This window comes from Leiobunum rupestre, chromosome 9 (assembly GCF_980474605.1).
Source record: "Leiobunum rupestre chromosome 9, qqLeiRupe1.1.hap1, whole genome shotgun sequence".
NCBI lineage: Eukaryota > Metazoa > Arthropoda > Arachnida > Opiliones > Sclerosomatidae > Leiobunum > Leiobunum rupestre.
Genome location: NC_143392.1, coordinates 38,343,409 through 38,363,212, shown reverse-complemented (window position 1 = coordinate 38,363,212; position 19,804 = coordinate 38,343,409). Strand labels below are relative to the sequence as shown.

At 33.6% G+C, this 19,804-nt stretch overlaps 4 protein-coding genes across 4 annotated transcripts; 1 reads left to right on the top strand and 3 right to left on the bottom strand.

The window, feature by feature from the left end:
• Positions 1-252: 252 nt before the first annotated feature.
• On the bottom strand, positions 253-2,417 carry LOC149927399 (palmitoyltransferase ZDHHC16-like). Its single transcript, XM_090158648.1, has 9 exons — positions 2,050-2,417; positions 1,788-1,979; positions 1,601-1,718; positions 1,399-1,538; positions 1,229-1,343; positions 1,011-1,156; positions 885-955; positions 707-829; positions 253-322 (listed from the first exon to the last, which is right to left on the bottom strand). Exons 1-8 carry the CDS (start codon positions 2,197-2,199, stop codon positions 715-717), a joined length of 1,047 nt encoding a protein of 348 aa, XP_090014774.1. The 5' UTR covers positions 2,200-2,417; the 3' UTR covers positions 253-322; positions 707-714.
• Positions 2,418-2,480: 63 nt separating this feature from the next.
• Positions 2,481-4,622, bottom strand: Ctu2 (Cytosolic thiouridylase subunit 2). Its single transcript, XM_090158577.1, has 12 exons — positions 4,515-4,622; positions 4,370-4,447; positions 4,163-4,301; positions 4,043-4,103; positions 3,879-3,970; positions 3,656-3,813; positions 3,451-3,586; positions 3,167-3,387; positions 3,043-3,109; positions 2,832-2,977; positions 2,651-2,764; positions 2,481-2,590 (listed from the first exon to the last, which is right to left on the bottom strand). Exons 1-12 carry the CDS (start codon positions 4,583-4,585, stop codon positions 2,542-2,544), a joined length of 1,332 nt encoding a protein of 443 aa, XP_090014703.1. The 5' UTR covers positions 4,586-4,622; the 3' UTR covers positions 2,481-2,541.
• A 9,801-nt stretch (positions 4,623-14,423) lies between these two features.
• On the top strand, positions 14,424-14,834 carry LOC149927397 (zinc finger MYM-type protein 1-like). Its single transcript, XM_090157850.1, has one exon. The coding sequence runs from the start codon at positions 14,424-14,426 to the stop codon at positions 14,832-14,834; it is 411 nt and encodes a 136-aa protein (XP_090013976.1).
• A 1,660-nt stretch (positions 14,835-16,494) lies between these two features.
• LOC149927396 (uncharacterized) lies at positions 16,495-18,233 on the bottom strand. Its single transcript, XM_090158476.1, has 5 exons — positions 17,524-18,233; positions 17,373-17,447; positions 17,138-17,311; positions 16,947-17,066; positions 16,495-16,891 (listed from the first exon to the last, which is right to left on the bottom strand). The coding sequence occupies exons 1-5, from the start codon at positions 18,107-18,109 to the stop codon at positions 16,590-16,592; spliced, it is 1,257 nt and encodes a 418-aa protein (XP_090014602.1). The 5' UTR covers positions 18,110-18,233; the 3' UTR covers positions 16,495-16,589.
• Positions 18,234-19,804: the final 1,571 nt, after the last annotated feature.

Genomic DNA, 19,804 nt, shown 5'->3' with positions numbered 1-19,804 from the left:
TAATTTGCAACTTACTCTTTAAGGTAGTTTAGGGCAGTGGCGTAGCTAAGCTAGCATGGATGGCACCCGGTGTGGATATCATGGTATGCTACTTATTAGTCCCAAAAATGTAAAAACGTTTTTTCGAATTTCTCAAGTTTGTGTAAGTTTTTATTTTTTTTCAGGGATAGCTGTCCTGGAAAATCTTTTATTTCCCTATGCATAATCCAACCTACTTAAGTTAAATAACCGTTATAGCCAAAGAAGGCAAAGGTACCTTTATTTCTTTCAATAAATTAATTACAATTTTATAAAAACCATTTTCCTGAGCTCGTATTTAAACCTAAAAGGAATTGGAAGTAATTAGTATAATCAGGTTTCAACTGAAACAATTAAAATTACAGAATAGAACAAAATATGGGAAGACATTTTTTTTTTTAGAAATTTTTGTTTTGACACTGGATTCTAACAGATTCAAAAACTTATTTACCCAAATTTAGGGTAAATAATTAAGGGAACTAAAACTGTTAATAAAAGAAGATTAGTATCACTAATATTCGATAATATTAAAATATTTGACACTTTTTTGGCAAGAAAAAACAATCTTTACTATAGTTAACTTTAATAAAAAAACCCAAAACAAACATGGAAATAGCATACTGTTTCTGATACTGTATTATGCCTAAATGTTTATTACTAAGCTATTAAACTGAATCTAAATTCTTACCATTTTTTTTAAAACCTTCCATGCTCATTATCCCGTTCAACATGGTCTAGCATACAAGTGTGCCAATATAAAGCATCAGTATCAGGTTTGTGCATGGATGGCAAAAGTATATGCTTCCACCCTCTGTAGATAAAAAATTAAGATTCTTCAAGAAATAAGAAATTGAGAAGAAAATTACCTCTTTTTTGAAAATCCCAAGAAATTTTTCCAATTTTGACGAACACCAAAGTCATACGGATTGATATATTTCTAATATAGAGAAACTGGTAAATTTATCACATTAAATGTAAAAAAAGAGATTTACTTTTCCTAATTTTGAGTAATTTATTCTCTCTTTCTTATTTATGTGAGCTTCAATGCTCGTTTCTCCTCTAGAGATCAATAAAGCGTGCCATACTGTCAAACCTCCCAAAATGAAAAATACCCCGGCACAAATAAAAGTTGCGTACACTGAAGTCAGGGAAAATGAAATACGAAGTTATTAGAGCGTAGTTCATTTTTAATTAAATCCAAAAATGATACCTAAACAGGAATGGTATAAAGATCCATAAGGGTCAATGATGGTGAAATAGTTAACTTCCCTTTTAAATGATACTTGAGAAGTATCATTTGATGATGATGGTATAAGACTAGTTATCTGTCAACATTAATAATTGTAATTGTTTATAAGAATATGTATTATTCAATATTACCACAATAGGATCCAAGAATAAATGATCATAAGCAACTTTTAGACCGAATAGCATGATGAAACTAACTCCCAAAATCATATAAACACAATACATGAAAAAATAACGATGATTGTAATGTCCAACACACGTATTTAACCAGGCTGAAAGTATTTATATTAAAAAATGAAAAAATTACTAGAAGATTCAATTAAAGAAAACATACGACAATGGTGGTCCATTTTAAGTATGCATTTGTTACAAACACTGCAATGGTGACTTCGATGAGGTTTTGGAGATATACATTTTTTACAGATAGAAACTGCTTCTGGAATTAGTACCCCCTAAAATTTAAGAAATTAATACTCAGCTTATAGCAATTTAATCGTCAACTTCATTTCAAAAATAAATACCTGTGGTGGAACGCCTGGACTAGTGACATAAGCCATGAAGTAATGAAAGTTTACGTTTATTAATAACCAATGACCGATTATGAGGGCAATGAAGGTTACAACCCAACTCTGATGCAGCCAGTATGGTAAACCAATAATGTAACATATGACCACAACCGAATAAGTTAAGACTTGAACTAAGATCACGAATAGCTGTAAGAAAGCACAGCGTATAGGAACACAGGTATATTCTAAATTTCTATTTAATCGAGTTTCAACTTACAGGGCCCATAACTTTTGTGAAGTGATCCACAAACCAAAACATTGGAGATAAAGAAGTATCCAAAGCATAGTATTTGTCAAAAAAGTCATTGTAAAACAATGATAATAAAAGCAATTTAAAAATTTCCACCTTTTGATAAATGAATTTCATTACTTATAGCCAAGGCTTAATACAAACTTTTAAAACATTCACTTTAATAAACTAAGACCAGAATTTGCCACATTTTAACAAGTAATGAATAAATACTATAATTCTGGTTAATTTTAGAGTAAAATCATGGTTACTAATGATTTTTGTAAGTTAAACATACCCTAACGGGGTACGTTTGTTAATTGTCATGCGTTTGCAAAAGCATGACATCTCCGAGATGACATAAGCAAAGCTTAAGAAATACTAGCAGACGAAAATGTCATTATTTACAAGACCAGAAGTAAGTAAAAACTTTTCATTTAATAAAAAATTATTTTTTTATAAATATCACAATTTCATATTTCAATCATCCTGAATTAAAAATTCTTCAATATCTCTTTTTAATAAAGCCCTAAATAACAGTTTATTTTGTTAAAAATAAATTATCTTATTTAGAAAGTAGCAGTTTTACCTTCTATTTTCCTTCTCCAAACTGTTCAAAATGACAGAGGGGATAAAGGAATTATCTTTTGCTTCTTGAGTAAGGCATAAACAAGCATAACATAGCTTAGATATATTAATCACCCTGAAAGACAAAGAAATTCTGTTTAATGAAAAACGTTTAAAAAATAAAAACTGTGCAAATAAGTTACGTTTCCTTGCAGCTTGAATTTGTAGCTGAACAATCGCAATTACACATTTCAAAGTCCTTAACCTTTTTCAAAGGTTTACAGAGCTCTTGTGATAGTAGAAGAGAATTCAAAGCACTAAATTTATCATTTTCAATATCTAATGAGGACTAAATATTTTTTTAAATAAAAAATACTAATTGAACATGAAACAGAAATTTGGCCAAAAAATTACCAAGCAAAGAAGACATCTTTGTTCATTAGCACTTTTCTTTGTACTAGAACAAATTTTATCACCCGTCCTAAAATAAATGTTAATATAACAAAAAAATTAATACATTTTGTTAAAATTCAGATACCTAAAAATAGTTGGAATAGTAGCGGGAAAATCTTCTTGAAGACCAGTAACAAATGTTTCTGTTAGTTTTTTGATACTGCCTTTGCCATTTCCTTCACAATCAACTGGTGACAGTTTCACAACAGTTAAGGTGTAATAATCATTGTAAATTGATATTTCTCGAAGTTGAAATTCCCTTAAAGGCCTTAATATTGGCACACAGTACCTGTTATCAACAAAACTCTGTAAAAAGAAAATAAAATAAAATGTTGAACATTTAATTTAGTCAAATCAACGATATCTTACCACAAAACTGGGTATTTGACTTCCTCTGCCAAGAGCTATTCCGGATAACATTTCCACCGCTAATGAAGATGATGTATCACCCACAAATATTTTATCAAAACCAAGTTTTTGACCAATCTCACAGAGTAGCCTTAATCTTAATTATTCAAAATACAATACAAAAATGAAATGAGATTATTCAAAATGAATAAATAATAAATTATACTTTATATTTTTGATGAAATCTTCCTTAGAAGATAAACTTGGCAGTTTACCAAGTGCTTCATTGAGTAGTTCTGATGTTTTGAATACTCCACTAATTTTATCTTCCCTATTGACAATTTTTTGGAACATAGGGTCTTTACCATCAGTGTTTTTAAAATACTGTGCAAATTTACCTTAATTAAAATCTAGAAAGTTATATAAGCTAAGCTTATATTTAGCATTACCGCATCTAAAGATGTAAGGTAACACGTAAGTCCTGATTCAAACATTTTTTCCATAATTTCATTAATCTTCACTTCGTGTATTTCTGAAAATTCTGCGAAATTGAGTAGAATTATTTAAATTTTCTAAGTATTTAATCCGCTAGAATGATAATAGGAAGTTTTACCATTTATAAAAATTATTGACGGATGAAATTTAATTCTCTTATGTGATGAATCTGATAACCCCTGGATTAAGATGGAATTATGAAATTATAACTTTAAATATATATAAAGGTAAGCATTACCTGTAAGAGCATATGCAACATAGCTGTAGATGACGATCCGCCAGAAAACGCAACTAGAACTTTATCGCCATGTTTAACTACATGGGCTTTCCCAATTGTGGAACGGAACTTGTGATTGCAATAAACGATGAAGCATGACCTAACATGCAATGTTTAAATTAAGAAATCAAGAATTCCTCAATGTATAAAATAAAGTAATCTTTATACTGGCAAATGAAATCTTTTCCATGGTACACTAAATGTCCAATTTCAAGGCATTTCTTGCATTGTCCATCAGGGATCCCACTATTATGAGAAAAGTAATATTAATAAATGCTGGATTAGTTTACACTTCTTCGTGAATAAATATTACTTGACTCGGAGATTTTTATTTTCCTCAGATTGGAAAATCAATTCGTCTTGTTCTTGGTCGATTGAACACATTTTAACAGGTTTACAGATTTATTGGCTGTGTAAAAATTTTTCTCTACGAACCTTGGCCGATGCGGCCCTAGCAGCAGACTACACTCTTTTGGAACAGAGCGACCCCTTTCGGAGCTAAGCAGCGCGAAATTTAAAATCTCAAAGTAACGCATAAAATCAATGGGATTTTGAATGAAGGAAACTGCCAAGCAGTAATATTACCGATATCCAGGACCTGCAAGTTACCGTTTATATAGTGCTTTTTGAAAAAAATTAATGGAAACTTTTCACTTTTAAAAGTGTTTAATTTTAACCAGGTAGCTTTTTTTTGACAAATTAAGGCTAAGCAAAAACACGACGTTCTATTTACAGGTGAAAATTTCAACAAGCACTATGTAAAGCGAGACTAGCAGGTCATGGCTCTCGTCTTTTTTCGTCAACGCTCACCGTCGCGACAGTTTTAATTCAGTTTGATTGGATATTTCGTTATTGTAATGTTTATGTGTAGGTTGTGAATGTTGAGTTCGTGTTGTGAATGTTGTGGGTGTGGAGCATAGATAAAGTAACTTCGTATATAGATAGGAAACTTCAATGGGGCAAACTGACTCTCACGAGATTGCCCTGACATCTAGTGACTGCTCCAGTTGGCTGTGTTCTCAAGAGCGTAGAACGTCGTATTGAGAAATTTGAGGTCGGAGTTTTGGGAATAAACGTATGTTGCCAGGTAAATGTCTTCAAATATACCAGAAATAGCGTTTAAAACAAACTTGAAATCTTTACTGAATGCTATTTCTTTAGTGCTATTTTTTAAATTTGCTCTCAGTTCAAGAAAAAGTACTTTTAATACATAAAGCTCGCAATTGGGATTGCGTTACACCAAGGCAGAGTTGCCAGGTGGGCGGTTTTCACGCCCAATTAAATTAATCTTATATTTAATTAAATATTTATAAATGATATTAATCTTATATTTAATTAAATATTTATAAATGATATTAATCTTATATTTAATTAAATATTTATAAATGATATTAATCTTATATTTAATTAAATATTTATAAATGATATTAATCTTATATTTAATTAAATATTTATAAATGATATTAATCTTATATTTAATTAAATATTTATAAATGATATTAATCTTATATTTAATTAAATATTTATAAATGATATTAATCTTATATTTAATTAAATATTTATAAATGATATTAATCTTATATTTAATTAAATATTTATAAATGATATTAATCTTATATTTAATTAAATATTTATAAATGATATTAATCTTATATTTAATTAAATATTTATAAATGATATTAATCTTATATTTAATTAAATATTTATAAATGATATTAATCTTATATTTAATTAAATATTTATAAATGATATTAATCTTATATTTAATTAAATATTTATAAATGATATTAATCTTATATTTAATTAAATATTTATAAATGATATTAATCTTATATTTAATTAAATATTTATAAATGATATTAATCTTATATTTAATTAAATATTTATAAATGATATTAATCTTATATTTAATTAAATATTTATAAATGATATTAATCTTATATTTAATTAAATATTTATAAATGATATTAATCTTATATTTAATTAAATATTTATAAATTATATTAATCTTATATTTAATTAAATATTTATAAATGATATTAATCTTATATTTAATTAAATATTTATAAATGATATTAATCTTATATTTAATTAAATATTTATAAATGATATTAATCTTATATTTAATTAAATATTTATAAATGATATTAATCTTATATTTAATTAAATATTTATAAATGATATTAATCTTATATTTAATTAAATATTTATAAATGATATTAATCTTATATTTAATCAAATATTTATAAATTATATTAATCTTATATTTAATTAAATATTTATAAATTATATTAATCTTATATTTAATTAAATATTTATAAATTATATTAATCTTATATTTAATTAAATATTTATAAATTATATTAATCTTATATTTAATTAAATATTTATAAATTATATTAATCTTATATTTAATTAAATATTTATAAATTATATTAATCTTATATTTAATTAAATATTTATAAATTATATTAATCTTATATTTAATTAAATATTTATAAATTATATTAATCTTATATTTAATTAAATATTTATAAATTATATTAATCTTATATTTAATTAAATATTTATAAATTATATTAATCTTATATTTAATTAAATATTTATAAATTATATTAATCTTATATTTAATTAAATATTTTAGTATTTTAATATAAAATTTGATCGTGATCAGGAATTGAACTCGGGTCGCACTGTAACAATCCGGATAGTTCACCGCCGAGCCATTGACTTCCTTAGGGAACATATTAAAGTAAAGGAACAATTATGATAAGGCGGGTTTTTTTACTAAACGGATTAATACATTATCTGTATATATTGTTTATTGAACAGTTGCTGATAGCTAATTAACATACTTAGGAAAACGCCAAGGTTTTAAAGCAAGTGGCGGCTCTATACATGTTTTATGAAAAAGCCCCTGTTAATAGAGATGACCATGAATCTATTCGATTCTTCGTAAAACTGGACTTTACTGGCAAAGGAAGCTAAAATTTAAAATAGCCAAATGATAACATCGTCAGAGAGCCATTCTAGAGTATTATAGTTAGACAAATTATACTCTATTTATATAGTGTACTTTACCTAAATTATATATCCCGTGTAAAAATATTGTTTATAATTGCTCTAATTTATGTTATTGACCAATTTACAAATGATCTAATCAACGCGAGGGGTACCTATAAGTACCGCCTTTTTGATTTCGACGCTAGCGATATCTATTGAAAAAGAGCTATTTCACGTCGAGCCGCCACTTGCTTTAAACTCAAAACAATTATTAAAAAAGAAAATAAATTACATCCAGATAAACCATTTACATGTTTACAATTTTATAGTGCACGTGCGTGAAGGTTAAAACCCCATCTCTTTTGTCGTCGCGAGGCTTTAGACAAAGCTTTGAAATATTCGAGGTATACATGATGTTTCAAAAGGTTATGTAAAAATTTTAAGGAGTTGTAGGGGGTGAGTTGTGAAGTATGCCTGTTTTTTTCCATTTTCATACGATGAGTTAAAAAGTGCCAGAGAGCTTCAAGTGTGGCCTTCTAGCCCGTGGAAATAGGCTGCAACAAGCACAAAAATAACTGAACATTGCGGGCAACCCGTGGTCGACCTACTTCGTTCCTGTTCTGTAAAACGAACAATAGTACGTTTGTAACGAACCAGTAGCGGAGAAGTTCAAGTAAAAAATTAAGTAACGTACCCAGAATGTTCGTGTCTCACATAATCGACGATGGACATTGGTAAAAGTCCGTGAGACGGGGATGCGCCGGTTCGGGTACCTTTCCTGGTAGAGACGTTGAGCAGCCAAAGCATTGCCATCCGCTAGTCCATACACGAAATGAATATCCGCCAGTTCTTCCGAAGTGAACTACATTTTTGCAGTTTGAAAGTGATGAGAATTCGCGGTCCATCACGACTTTAAATACTGTTTCAGTTTCCTTTTTACGCTGGTTACCTCGATTTGTTTACAAAGTCCTTTTCTACCTATCCACGGCCCACTGCGCATGCGCTCGCGTTCTCTCGCCCCATAGCGGTCCGCTCAAAGAATTTCAAATCCATGTATTGGCGCGAAACTAAAGTTTAGCGATTAGTGTCATTGTCGTCCGCAGGGAGCGCTTCGTCCCAACCCTAAAACGTGTCTTTTTACAACCGATTTAACATCATACTTTATGGTGGGAAACTCAACAACTGATGAGTAGGTGCTGCTAAAAAGTACCTAAATATTCTTAAAGCAAATTGTTTTCATTTTTAAATTGTAATTGAAAGTTACGTTTCCATTTATAACTTAAAAATTAGGTTTCAATTCTGGTTTTTTTTTCAAATTGTTTAGCAAGAAAGTTAACCCTAGATAGTTTTATTTACAACTTTTACCTTGTCTTGTAGCCATTTATTTTTCCATACATATAACCAGAAATACATTAATTTCTGATATAACTATATAATTTTCATTATCTTCTAAAGAAAATAAAATGTTTATTTAGGTGGAATTTGTTAATTTTGATTATAAACATGTTCTAAGATTTACTTTGTTTGAAACCCTTTTAATAATAAGTTCCAACATATATTTATATGGTTTTTAATTTAATTTTTCAATAAGTCAATGGATTCACTAGATTATTCAAACTATTGAAGCGTAATAATACAGTTTACAGGTAATTAGAAATTAAATAATTTTTATTACACAATTTAGTTACCCTTACTTAACTAGATTAAAATGCTTTTGTGTTGCGTTCCTTATTGCAAATCTAAAAAAATTATGAAACTCTGCGAGAAAGATGGCTGAAAATCATATCACATCACGTGATAATTACAAAATAAATGACATCAGCATCTAATGTAGTATGCGGTTTACACTTTATTGACACAGATAAAGGTACAGAATTCATCTTTAAAAGACAATTGTGGGCTTGACATTTTCAAAGAACCTGTAAACAATTTGGTTATAAATGCACTGGTGTCTCTAGACCCTTGGGGGTGGGATATACTGACCTGAAATTAAAAATCAGCCCACCCTAAAAATCTCATAGTAGCCCCTCAAAAATGTAAATAATGTTTAGTCATTTTCTTGCCTCTTAAAAATCAAGTAACCAAATTCCAACAATATTAGATTTATTGATTAAACGAATCAAATTTCAAAATGGGACTTCCTATTCTCCGCTCCTTGATTTAATTTAACTATCAGACAGAGGGGGTTTAAAATATAATAATTCCACCTTTAGTTGATAATATAACACGGTTAAATTTCAGCTTGTTACGAGAAACTTAAAGATCTTAGTTTTAAGCCTAAAACGAGAAAGTTTCCCAAAATGTGAAACGTCCAATACAACATTTGCGGCAGTCTTTCCTCGAAAAAGATAAATAATAACTTTGTTTAAACTTCTCTATATTTTGGATTGTAAATATTTAAATAATAACTTACTTTCCATTTCCCAGTTATTAAAATATTTGCTATTGGCTTAGCAACAAGCGGAGAGCTACTAAAAGGCCAACTAGCCAACTTGGCCAACTTGGCCCACTAAATAGCTAAGGTATGTGGGAACTTGGCCAACTTTGGAAACTTTGTTCATACATGATTTTCACGCGACATTTAAATGTTTTTCATTATAAATGAAATTTTATTACAATTTCATTTAAATTATCCATATTTCAATAAGTTTTTATAGTTTGAAAAACATTTTTTTACCTTTTGAGGAAAAGACTACCTTCCAGTTGGCCTTTTAGTAGAGAAATGGCCCACCCGATGTTTACGTCCCTTTAAGACGTTTTAGGAAAAAGGCAACCGCGCAATACCGAGTTAATATCGCGAAAATAAGGTAATTAATTTATTACTAATTATATTTTATGCGGGTCGAATACGTTTCTAGTCCTTTTCCGACAATTGAAGATATGGCAGGCCAACGCGGTGTTAACGAGTCTTTCCGACGTATTAGGAAAAAGCCAACGACGTCCATTCGCCGAAATGGTTTACAACAGAGATATATCTGGGATACGGTAGAACTCGCGACGAGGGAAATAAATAAGTTTAAAGTGTTGGACAAAACTATCCTATATTAAATAGTTATAAATTGCAATAACTTCACCATGAAAACGTATTTAGCACAATGTTTTACGAAAATTATATATTTAAATTATTATTAATATTATAAATATTGTTGATTCACGTTGAATTTTACATTAGAAATGTTATTGATGAATATTGTTCTAGCCAACCGCGTTTTGACATTTCAAGAAATGGCCAACCTGGTGTTTACGTCCCTTTCGGGCTTTTTCAACCGCGCTATACCCAGTTAATAACTTCAAAAACTTGTTAAGTTGGTTTTGAACGTTTCAAGAAATGGCCAACCCGGTGCTTACGTCTCTTTCGGACGTTTTAGGAAAAAGCCAACCGCGCTATACCGAGTTAATATTTTTTCAAAAACGTCTTAATTCATTTTTTGACGTTTGAAGAAATGGCCAACCCGGTGTTTATGTCTCTTTCGGACGTTTTAGGAAAAAGCCAACCGCGCTATACCGAGTTAATATTTTTTCAAAAACGTCTTAATTCATTTTTTGACGTTTGAAGAAATGGCCAACCCGGTGTTTATGTCTCTTTCGGACGTTTTAGGAAAAAGCCAACCGCGCTATACCGAGTTAATATTTTTTCAAAAACGTCTTAATTCATTTTTTGGCGTTTGAAGAAATGGCCAACCCGGTGTTTATGTCTCTTTCGGACGTTTTAGGAAAAAGCCAACCGCGCTATACCGACTTAATATTTTTTCAAAAACGTCTTAATTCATGTTTTGACGTTTGAAGAAATGTCCAACCCGGTGCTTACGTCTCTTTCGGACGTTTTAGGAAAAAGCCAACCGCGCTATACCGAGTTAATATTTTTTCAAAAAGTCTTAATTCATTTTTTGACGTTTGAAAAAATGGCCAACCCGGTGTTTATGTCTCTTTCGGGCGTTTTAGGAAAAAGCCAACCGCGCTATACCGAGTTAATATTTTTTCAAAAACGTCTTAATTCATTTTTTGACGTTTGAAGAAATGGCCAACCCGGTGTTTATGTCTCTTTCGGGCGTTTTAGGAAAAAGCCAACCGCGCTATACGTCAAACGTCAAAAAACAACTTAACAAGTTTTGGAAGTTATTAACTGGGTATAGCGCGGTTGGCTTTTTCCTAAAACGTCGGAAAGAGACGTAAACAACGGGTTGGCCATTTCTTCAAACGTCAAAAAACAACTTAACAAGTTTTGAAGTTATTAACTGGGTATAGCGCGGTTGGCTTTTTCCTAAAACGTCGGAAAGAGACGTAAACAACGGGTTGGCCATTTCTTCAAACGTCAAAAAACAACTTAACAAGGTTTGGAAGTTATTAACTGGGTATATAGCGCGGTAGGCTTTTTCCTAAAACGTCGGAAAGAGACGTAAACAACGGGTTGGCCATTTCTTCAAACGTCCAAAAACAACTTAACAAGTTTTTGAAGTTATTAACTGGGTATAGCGCGGTTGGCTTTTACCTAAAACGTCGGAAAGAGACGTTAACACCGGGTTGGCCATTTCTTCAAACGTCAAAAAACAACTTAACAAGGTTTGGAAGTTATTAACTGGGTATATAGCGCGGTTGGCTTTTTCCTAAAACGTCCGAAAGAGACGTAAACACCGGGTTGGCCATTTCTTGAAACGTCCAAAAACAACTTAACAAGTTTTTGAAGTTATTAACTGGGTATAGCGCGGTTGGCTTTTTCCTAAAACGTCGGAAAGAGACGTAAACAACGGGTTGGCCATTTCTTCAAACGTCAAAAAACAACTTAACAAGGTTTGGAAGTTATTAACTGGGTATATAGCGCGGTTGGCTTTTTCCTAAAACGTCGGAAAGAGACGTAAACAACGGGTTGGCCATTTCTTCAAACGTCAAAAAACAACTTAACAAGGTTTGGAAGTTATTAACTGGGTATATAGCGCGGTTGGCTTTTTCCTAAAACGTCCGAAAGAGACGTAAACACCGGGTTGGCCATTTCTTGAAACGTCCAAAAACAACTTAACAAGTTTTTGAAGTTTTTAACTGGGTATAGCGCGGTTGGCTTTTTCCTAAAACGTCCGAAAGAGACGTAAACACCGGGTTGGCCATTTCTTCAAACGTCAAAAAACAACTTAACAAGTTTTTGAAGTTATTAACTGGGTATAGCGCGGTTGGCTTTTTCCTAAAACGTCCGAAAGAGACGTAAACAACGGGTTGGCCATTTCTTGAAATTTGAAAACGCGGTTGGCTAAAACAATATTCATCGATATCATTTCTAATATAAAATTCAATGTGAATCAACAATATTTATAATATTAATTATAATTTAAATATATAATTTTACTAAAACATGGTGAAGTTTTTGCAATTTATAACTATTTAATATAGGATACTTTTGTCCAACACTTTAAACTTATTTATTTCCCCTGTCGCGAGTTCTACCCTATCACAGATATATCTCTGTTGAAAACCATTTCGGCGAATGGACGTCGTTGGCTTTTTCCTAATACCTCGGAAAGACTCGTTAACACCGCGTTGGCCATATCTTCAATTGTCGAAAAAGGACTAGAAACGTATTCGACCCGCATAAAATATAATTAATAATAAATGAATTACCTTATTTTCGCGATATTAACTCGGTATTGCGCGTTTGACTTTTTCCTAAAACGTCCGAAAGCGACGTAAACATCGGGTGGGCCATTTCTTTACTAAAAGGCCAACTGGTTTTCCCCAAAAGGTACAAAAATGTTTTTCAAACGATAAAAACTTATCGAAATATGGATAATTTAAATGAAATTATAATAAAATTTCATTTATAATGAAAAACATTTAAATGTCACGTGAAAATCATGTATAAACAAAGTTTCCAAAGTTGGCCAAGTTCCCACATACCTTGGCTATTTAGTGGGCCAAGTTGGCCAAGTTGGCTAGTTGGCCTTTTAGTATTTGCCCTACAAGAGAAAATTGTGATTATCCAAGCAGTCCCCTTTCATCGACGTGTTGTCAACTTTAACAGCTGACTCAGTAGTGAGAGCATCTGACATCTTGGATTTTAAAATATTATTTTCGGCGGGAAAAACAAAAGTAAAAATTTTGAAAAAGTAATTAAAACGTATAAAAAGAGTTGATTTACCTTTCATTTCCTTGAAAATTCCGATTAATTCTCAATCTTTTTCATAATGAATCAAAATCCAACATATCTCCGTAGGATTCAATGTTAAAGAGGGGTCAGATTATAGCGCTACAGCCTACGTAGCGGCCACAAATGGCATTCACTATTTTGGGCTGATTGAGCGGGCCGCTATGGGGCGAGAGAACGCGAGCGCATGCGCAGTGGGCCGTGACCTATCACACGAACCCAAACCTTAATGTTCGCGTTTCCCCGCAGCTTCGTTTTGCGCTTGTTGCAGCCTACTTCCAGGGGCTAGTAGGCCACACTTTAAAGCTCTCTGGCGCTCTTTTAACTCATCGTAGGAAAATAGGGGGAAAAAAACCGGCATACCTCTCAACTTACCACCTTTTGAAACACCCTGTATAGTTCCGTCGGAATATGGTTGAATGTTTTCTTAACCTTTCTTTTAAAGGGGAATAATGAGTGATAGTCACAAAACTCCTCGAGTATTTTGTAAGTGGTTCCCAGAAGAGGAAATTACAAGCGGAACGTGAAAAGAAAACCGAAGAAACTTTAGCTAAAACACAAATTGACCAATTACTAAAATTGCAATAGGAGATTCAACAATATATGAAAATTTGGTGGACATTCATGAAAATGATAATCCAGCTGATGCATCAGGCGACACCACAGAATCTTTGAAAACTTCGTAATCAGAATCATGAACCATCGGTTTCAAAAATGACATTGGTCTTTGACCTGACGGTATTACAGAAGAAATGATATAATATTGGGCGTATAAAGGTTCCATAGAACTTTAAAATTGGGATGAAGTATCTTTACAGAATTCAGTTCTACAAGATCAGTCGCGAGATCATTCAAACTTGGTTCGGAACCAGAAATGTTCAAAGAATATGTTAACACGTCGCAATCAAAATTCAGAGACCATCAACCGATTTTGGCTTTGTTTCTCTCTCCAACTACGGGTAGAATATATTGTTACGCGTGTAAATTGATGTCCACTCAAAACACGAAATTAAGCGGAGAAGGGTTTTGTGACTGGAAGCATGAATCTGATCCGAGCATGAGATTTCAAATACTCACTTGGAATCGGTGATGAGTTTAGTGCAACAAATCCAATATTGGTGGAAAATACTCAGAATTATCAGAACTATTAAATTCATTGATGAGCGAGGTTTAGCCTTCCGAGGGGATAGTGAAATTATTGGTTCACCGAGCAATGGAAATTTCGTCGGTATTCTGGAATTACTAGCCGAGTATGAACCACTTCTCGCAACCCTTTTGAAAGAACATGCGAACAAAGGGAGTGGTCATGTCAATTACCTTTCGTCTATGATTTGTGAAGAGCTGATCCGCTCTATGGGTGATAAAGTCCTCGATGAAATAATATCAAGAATTAAAAAGTCCAAGTATTATTCGGTGTCATTGGACTCCACGCCCGACGAATCGCATATCGATCAACAGACTATAGTTGTGAGATATATTGGAGAATCGATGCCAAAGTAAATTTTTGTTAACCTTTTTACCAAAATGCAGCCATACTGGTGAAGCCACAACAAATGCTTTACTAAAATTTTTAGGCGACCATAAAATTGACATTCTCGATTGCGGTGGCCAATCGTACGATAATGCTGCAAAAATGAGTGGAAATACAAAGGGATGCAAGCTCTGATTTTGGAGAAAAATCGTATAACGGCGTCTGTACCATGTTGTGGTCATTCTCTTAATTTAGTTGAAAAGGCAGCTGCCAATTCTTGCGCATCGGCTGTTCAATTCTTTGATTTCGTTCAGAATTTATATAAATTTTTCACAGCAAGTACAGAACGATACCGAATTCTAACCGAAAAATTATCGGAGAGAAAAAACGGACAATTCTAAGTGTTGAAAAGGCTTAGCGATACTCAATGGTCCTGTCGAGCTGAAGCAACGAAAGCCATTTTCGACGGTAATTCCGAGATAAAAGAAAATCTATACAGCATATCGTCTGATAAGGAGCAAAAATGCATCGTGAGAAACCAAGCAACGCATCTTTTGGAAAAGATGAATGGTCTCGAAACCGCTCTGTTTGCCATCTTTTGGAACGACATCTTGGAACGATTTTATGCTACAAACAAGATGTTGCAGGGCTCTAAAAAGATTCTTGAATCTGCAATGCGTGCATTGGAATCATTAAAATTATTTGTGGAATCCAAAGAGCCGAGTTAGATAAATACGAAGAAGCAGCTAAAGGATTATCAAATACTGACTAGTACGTACAATCACACACCGAAACAAGAAATGTGAGGTTAAATCCGCTCGATTATATGAAAGAACAAGACGCAAACCTATCACTAAAAGGAAAATTTAAAGTGTCAGGTTTTATCCCAGTGATTGATCAGCTATGTGTTTCTCTTACTGAAAGATTGCACGCGTACGATGCTGTACGTTCGAGATTCGTATTTCTTAATCACTTAGAGGAGAAAACGCTGCAAATTTGCATGCTGCAGTAGAAGAATTGGTAAAAGTTTACAAAGACGATTTGGAACCTAGTCTTGGTAATGAGTCGGTTCAATTTGTATCGTTGATAGATTTATACAAAAAGGACTACCAAAAAGACCAATCTATTGAGTTGTTCTACTATCAAATGCTTGAAAATAAAAATTTCAGAGCTACATTCCCAAACATTGAAATTACACTGAGAATGTACTTGGTTTTGATGGTGTCGAATTGCACTGGAGAGCGCTCATTTTCGAAAATTAAAATTATAAAAATAGGCTAAGAACTACGATGAGACCAAACCGCCTATAAAGTTATCTCTACTTAGCATTGAAAGTGATTTTTTCCGTGAGTTGGATTTCACCGAAATCATCAACGATTTTTCGTCGAAAAAGGTTTCTAAGGCTCTATTTGTTAACGCTATAATTTGATTTGTTCCGCAATAAATTATTTAAACACTGCAAAAAATGGTTTTACTTGTTTGAAAGATAATTAGGGGCCTCCACTCCCTTGTTGCCCCAGGGCTTCCACACCTTTTAATCCGGCCCTGAATATTCATGGCCGAAGTATTACGATTTTAGTTACAATTAAAAGAACGTTCTACCCCAACATTTTGTCGTAAATTGCATATATTTCGATCGTTCATTTTGTGTCTATAAAGGCAATATTTTAAGTAATAAAATCCTTGAAATTAAAGCCTCAGAATTAATTTATTTCGCCAGAAACATCACAATTTTGAAATAATTCTTTGAAAAGTGACGAAAATGTATCGAAATTTCCCATGTTTTAATGTCTTCTTCGTTTTGGGGAGTGTCTTGGAGAATGACTAGAAGAGTGTCTTGGAGAATGACTCGAAGAGTGTTTTGGAGAATGACTCGAGGAGTGTCTTGGAGAATGACTCGAGGAGTGTCTTGGAGAATGACTCGAGGAGTGTCGATGTGAGTGCCTTGGTGTCAGCGGTCTTTTCAAAAATCTGGACTGAAATTCGTCGATTGAGGTATCCAAGGGATTAATATCGGTGACGGTGAATCCTCTGTGTCCGGAAAAGCGGGGTACTTTGACCAACTGTGGCTGCCTCCCTTCCAACTCTGAAAAAGCAAACGACTGTAGGCCGACACCTTGAACTGACTAGCGTAGACATACCGCTAATGCTAACGTCTGCGTGGCTATTTCCAAGGATACTGTCTGATTCCCAGCCGATGGGGATTTCATCTTCCGCCATGTATCTGCTCGGATGTCTTAGTGAGCCACTATGATCACTCCCTGAAATACCAGATTGTTTGATAATCTAAAACTAAAATATGTGCAAAATTGGCTCTAATATGTCTTATTACCGGATAAATTAAAGTTTCCATGCTCTAGGATACTGTCTGATTCGTCCAGAAGGTCCATCGATCCTCGACTTCCACGACTTCTTCGACTGGATCGACTGCCTCGACTGCCTCGACTACCTCGACTTCCTCGACTACCTCGACTTCCTCCACTTCCTGCGCTGGAATGGCTCAGATCTGCTTGAATAGAACCACGTTGACTAGGAGCTCTCTATTTAGAGTATCTAGGGTCATTTACCGTGCAAATTTATGTTCCCTCCTGAGTTCAAAATACTGTCGGTCTCCCAATCGAGGATGTTGTGTGGGTCCCATTCTTGGTAGATCAAAGAAAGTTAGAAAACAGTAGTGTGATCTAATCTTTTGCCCTTTTTATATATATTAACTATTACCATTAAAGCTGACGTCTTCGTGAGGCCCCATGAGAATACTGTCCGTTTCTGAGTCGATTCCGTGTATGCTTGGACCGGACATGTCAGCGTAAGGTCCCATGAGAATACTGTCCGTTTCAGAGTCGATGCCGTGTATGCTTGGACCGGACATATCAGCGTAAGGTCCCATGATAATACTGTCCGTTTCCGAGTCAATGCCGTGTATGCTTGGACCGGACATATCAGCGTAAGGTCCCATGAGAATACTGTCCGTTTCCGAGTCAATGCCGTGTATGCTTGGACCGGACATGTCAGCGTAAGGTCCCATGATAATACTGTCCGTTTCCGAGTCGATGCCGTGTATACTTGAACCGGACATGTCAGCATGAGGTCCCATGATAATACTGTCCGTTTCCGAGTCGATGCCGTGTATACTTGGACCGGACACGTCGCTGATGTTTTGACTGTGGTCTGTGTTCTCACCTAGGAAGACGCACATTTGGTGGTAAGCCCTTTCGAAGCCTCGGTTTCTCTGCAGGTTGGGGTTGGTGAAGCCCAACGCTAAACTTTCATCGTCAAAAGGGAAATCCATTCCATATGAAAGCATCTTGACAAGGCGCTATAATCAACTCGATATATGAAAAGAATTTAGGGGTCTAGTGTTACCGTTAATTTGGAACAAAATTTTGAGCGGCTATTAGGCCTGAAATTTTAACGGGTAATGGTTAAGATTTGAAATTAATTTAGCGCGTGAACTGAAAATCGTGAGGAGCGCGCGCGTTTCAAATCACGCGACGTGATTTAAAGCACGTTTTTAACGTAAACTTTAAAATAAAGATCTACGCGTTAATTACTCGACAGGAAATATGATGTAATCTTAGCTGTATACGCCTCTGACTAAAAAAGTAATTTTGTCTTATACACGTAAATTTGGGAGGGGCTTGAAATTAGTTGTTTAATCTTATACGCCTCTTGGTTCAGATTTGAAGGTTAATTTAGCGATATTTGGTAAGAGCACGTTGAGACCAATCGAATGACACCAATATCAGGTCATATCAATTTTCAAGGTCACCGGAAGTGACGTCACGTGGTTCATATTTCCGGAAAGCCCCCACTTTGACCCGTAAGACAAACAGTTCTTTGTTATAAATCACTTACCTAATTAAAAAATACCTCGACCCATCGTGTAGCTTATCACATGCTTATTTTGTCATGGGCTCTTGGACTATTTGGTGCGACCAAATAATTCGATCGAATACCAAATCGAATATTCGATTCGTCGAAATTAAATAAACCCCTCTCTGACTATCTTGCCCCCTGTTGAAAAATGCTGCCAGATCAATGCTTAGAAAATTATCAGCTTTGGCAGTATAAAGAGAAACCATAGACAAACCAGTTATATGTCCAGTCACAGCAGCACAAACTCTATAATCGGCTATGGATTATCTTTTATTTAAAGGACTATTACCAAAAGTGTATCAATGTAATCGTTTTGAAATAAATGTTACACGCGAAGTAAAAGTTGGTAGGGTATTCATTGGGGAGTTAATGAAGTTCAAAAGTAGAAACAGTGACGCCTGGCGGGAGCTTCGAGAACTAAAGAACCACTGTGGTAGGCTAGCAGGTTTTTGATTTTTTGCCACTCGACAGAAACGCTACCGCCATCTATCTACGTTGAAATACAAAACACGAAAGAACAATATAGAAAAGAGTGCATCGTCCATCCTAGCTATAGCCCTCTATGCGGTCTTTCTTGATAGCAGCATTCATTAAATCTTTAGCATTGGAAATTATAGGAACTGACACACTTTTGGTAATTTTACCACTTTTGATATAACATTATTGTCCTTTTATTAGAATTTCAAACTCTTAACGTTATGGAAAAGACCAATTTGGTGGGTATTTGACATATTTCGCTTCACCATTCTATAAAATAACAACGCCATATAGTTTTAACATACGTTTTTGTTTCTTACATTAATCTAGGAGCAACAAACACAAGGAGAACGCAACTGGCCTTTACACTCACTAACGCAGTGTTGTGTACAAATTTCGTTGGACAAGCCTTTACGCAGAGCGTTTTAAGGAAAGGGGGAAGACAATTTCCGAATTTTCCCCTTCCGACGGCAGCAGACGCTAAAGAGTCTAACCAATGAAAAATGTACCCAAGAAAATGCACGACTCCTTGTGTGGAGTGCTGTGTTTATAATAATAGCTAGGCTAATACCTAAGTCATCAAGCGACTTTGGAATCCAATAATTCAGGCGGCCGGGTTACTCCTAGCTCTAACAAACCTACAAGT

What these genes read in the sequence shown, in the direction of transcription:
- LOC149927399 (XM_090158648.1), bottom strand. Translation starts at nt 2,199, where the DNA reads ATGAAATTCATTTATCAAAAGGTGGAAATTTTTAAATTGCTTTTATTA. An exon ending in GTCCAGGCGTTCCACCACAG is followed by an intron (nt 1,719 to 1,787) that starts GTATTTATTTTT and finishes CTTAAATTTTAG; the next exon opens with GGGGTACTAATTCCAGAAGC. An exon ending in TTTATACCATTCCTGTTTAG is followed by an intron (nt 1,157 to 1,228) that starts GTATCATTTTTG and finishes CCCTGACTTCAG; the next exon opens with TGTACGCAACTTTTATTTGT.
- Ctu2 (XM_090158577.1), bottom strand. Translation starts at nt 4,585, where the DNA reads ATGTGTTCAATCGACCAAGAACAAGACGAATTGATTTTCCAATCTGAG. An exon ending in GATTTCATCAAAAATATAAA is followed by an intron (nt 3,587 to 3,655) that starts GTATAATTTATT and finishes TGAATAATTAAG; the next exon opens with ATTAAGGCTACTCTGTGAGA. An exon ending in AATTCAAGCTGCAAGGAAAC is followed by an intron (nt 2,765 to 2,831) that starts GTAACTTATTTG and finishes TTTGTCTTTCAG; the next exon opens with GGTGATTAATATATCTAAGC.
- LOC149927397 (XM_090157850.1), top strand. Translation starts at nt 14,424, where the DNA reads ATGAGTTTAGTGCAACAAATCCAATATTGGTGGAAAATACTCAGAATT.
- LOC149927396 (XM_090158476.1), bottom strand. Translation starts at nt 18,109, where the DNA reads ATGCTTTCATATGGAATGGATTTCCCTTTTGACGATGAAAGTTTAGCG. An exon ending in CGAAGACGTCAGCTTTAATG is followed by an intron (nt 17,448 to 17,523) that starts GTAATAGTTAAT and finishes TGATCTACCAAG; the next exon opens with AATGGGACCCACACAACATC. An exon ending in CGCAGACGTTAGCATTAGCG is followed by an intron (nt 16,892 to 16,946) that starts GTATGTCTACGC and finishes TTGCTTTTTCAG; the next exon opens with AGTTGGAAGGGAGGCAGCCA.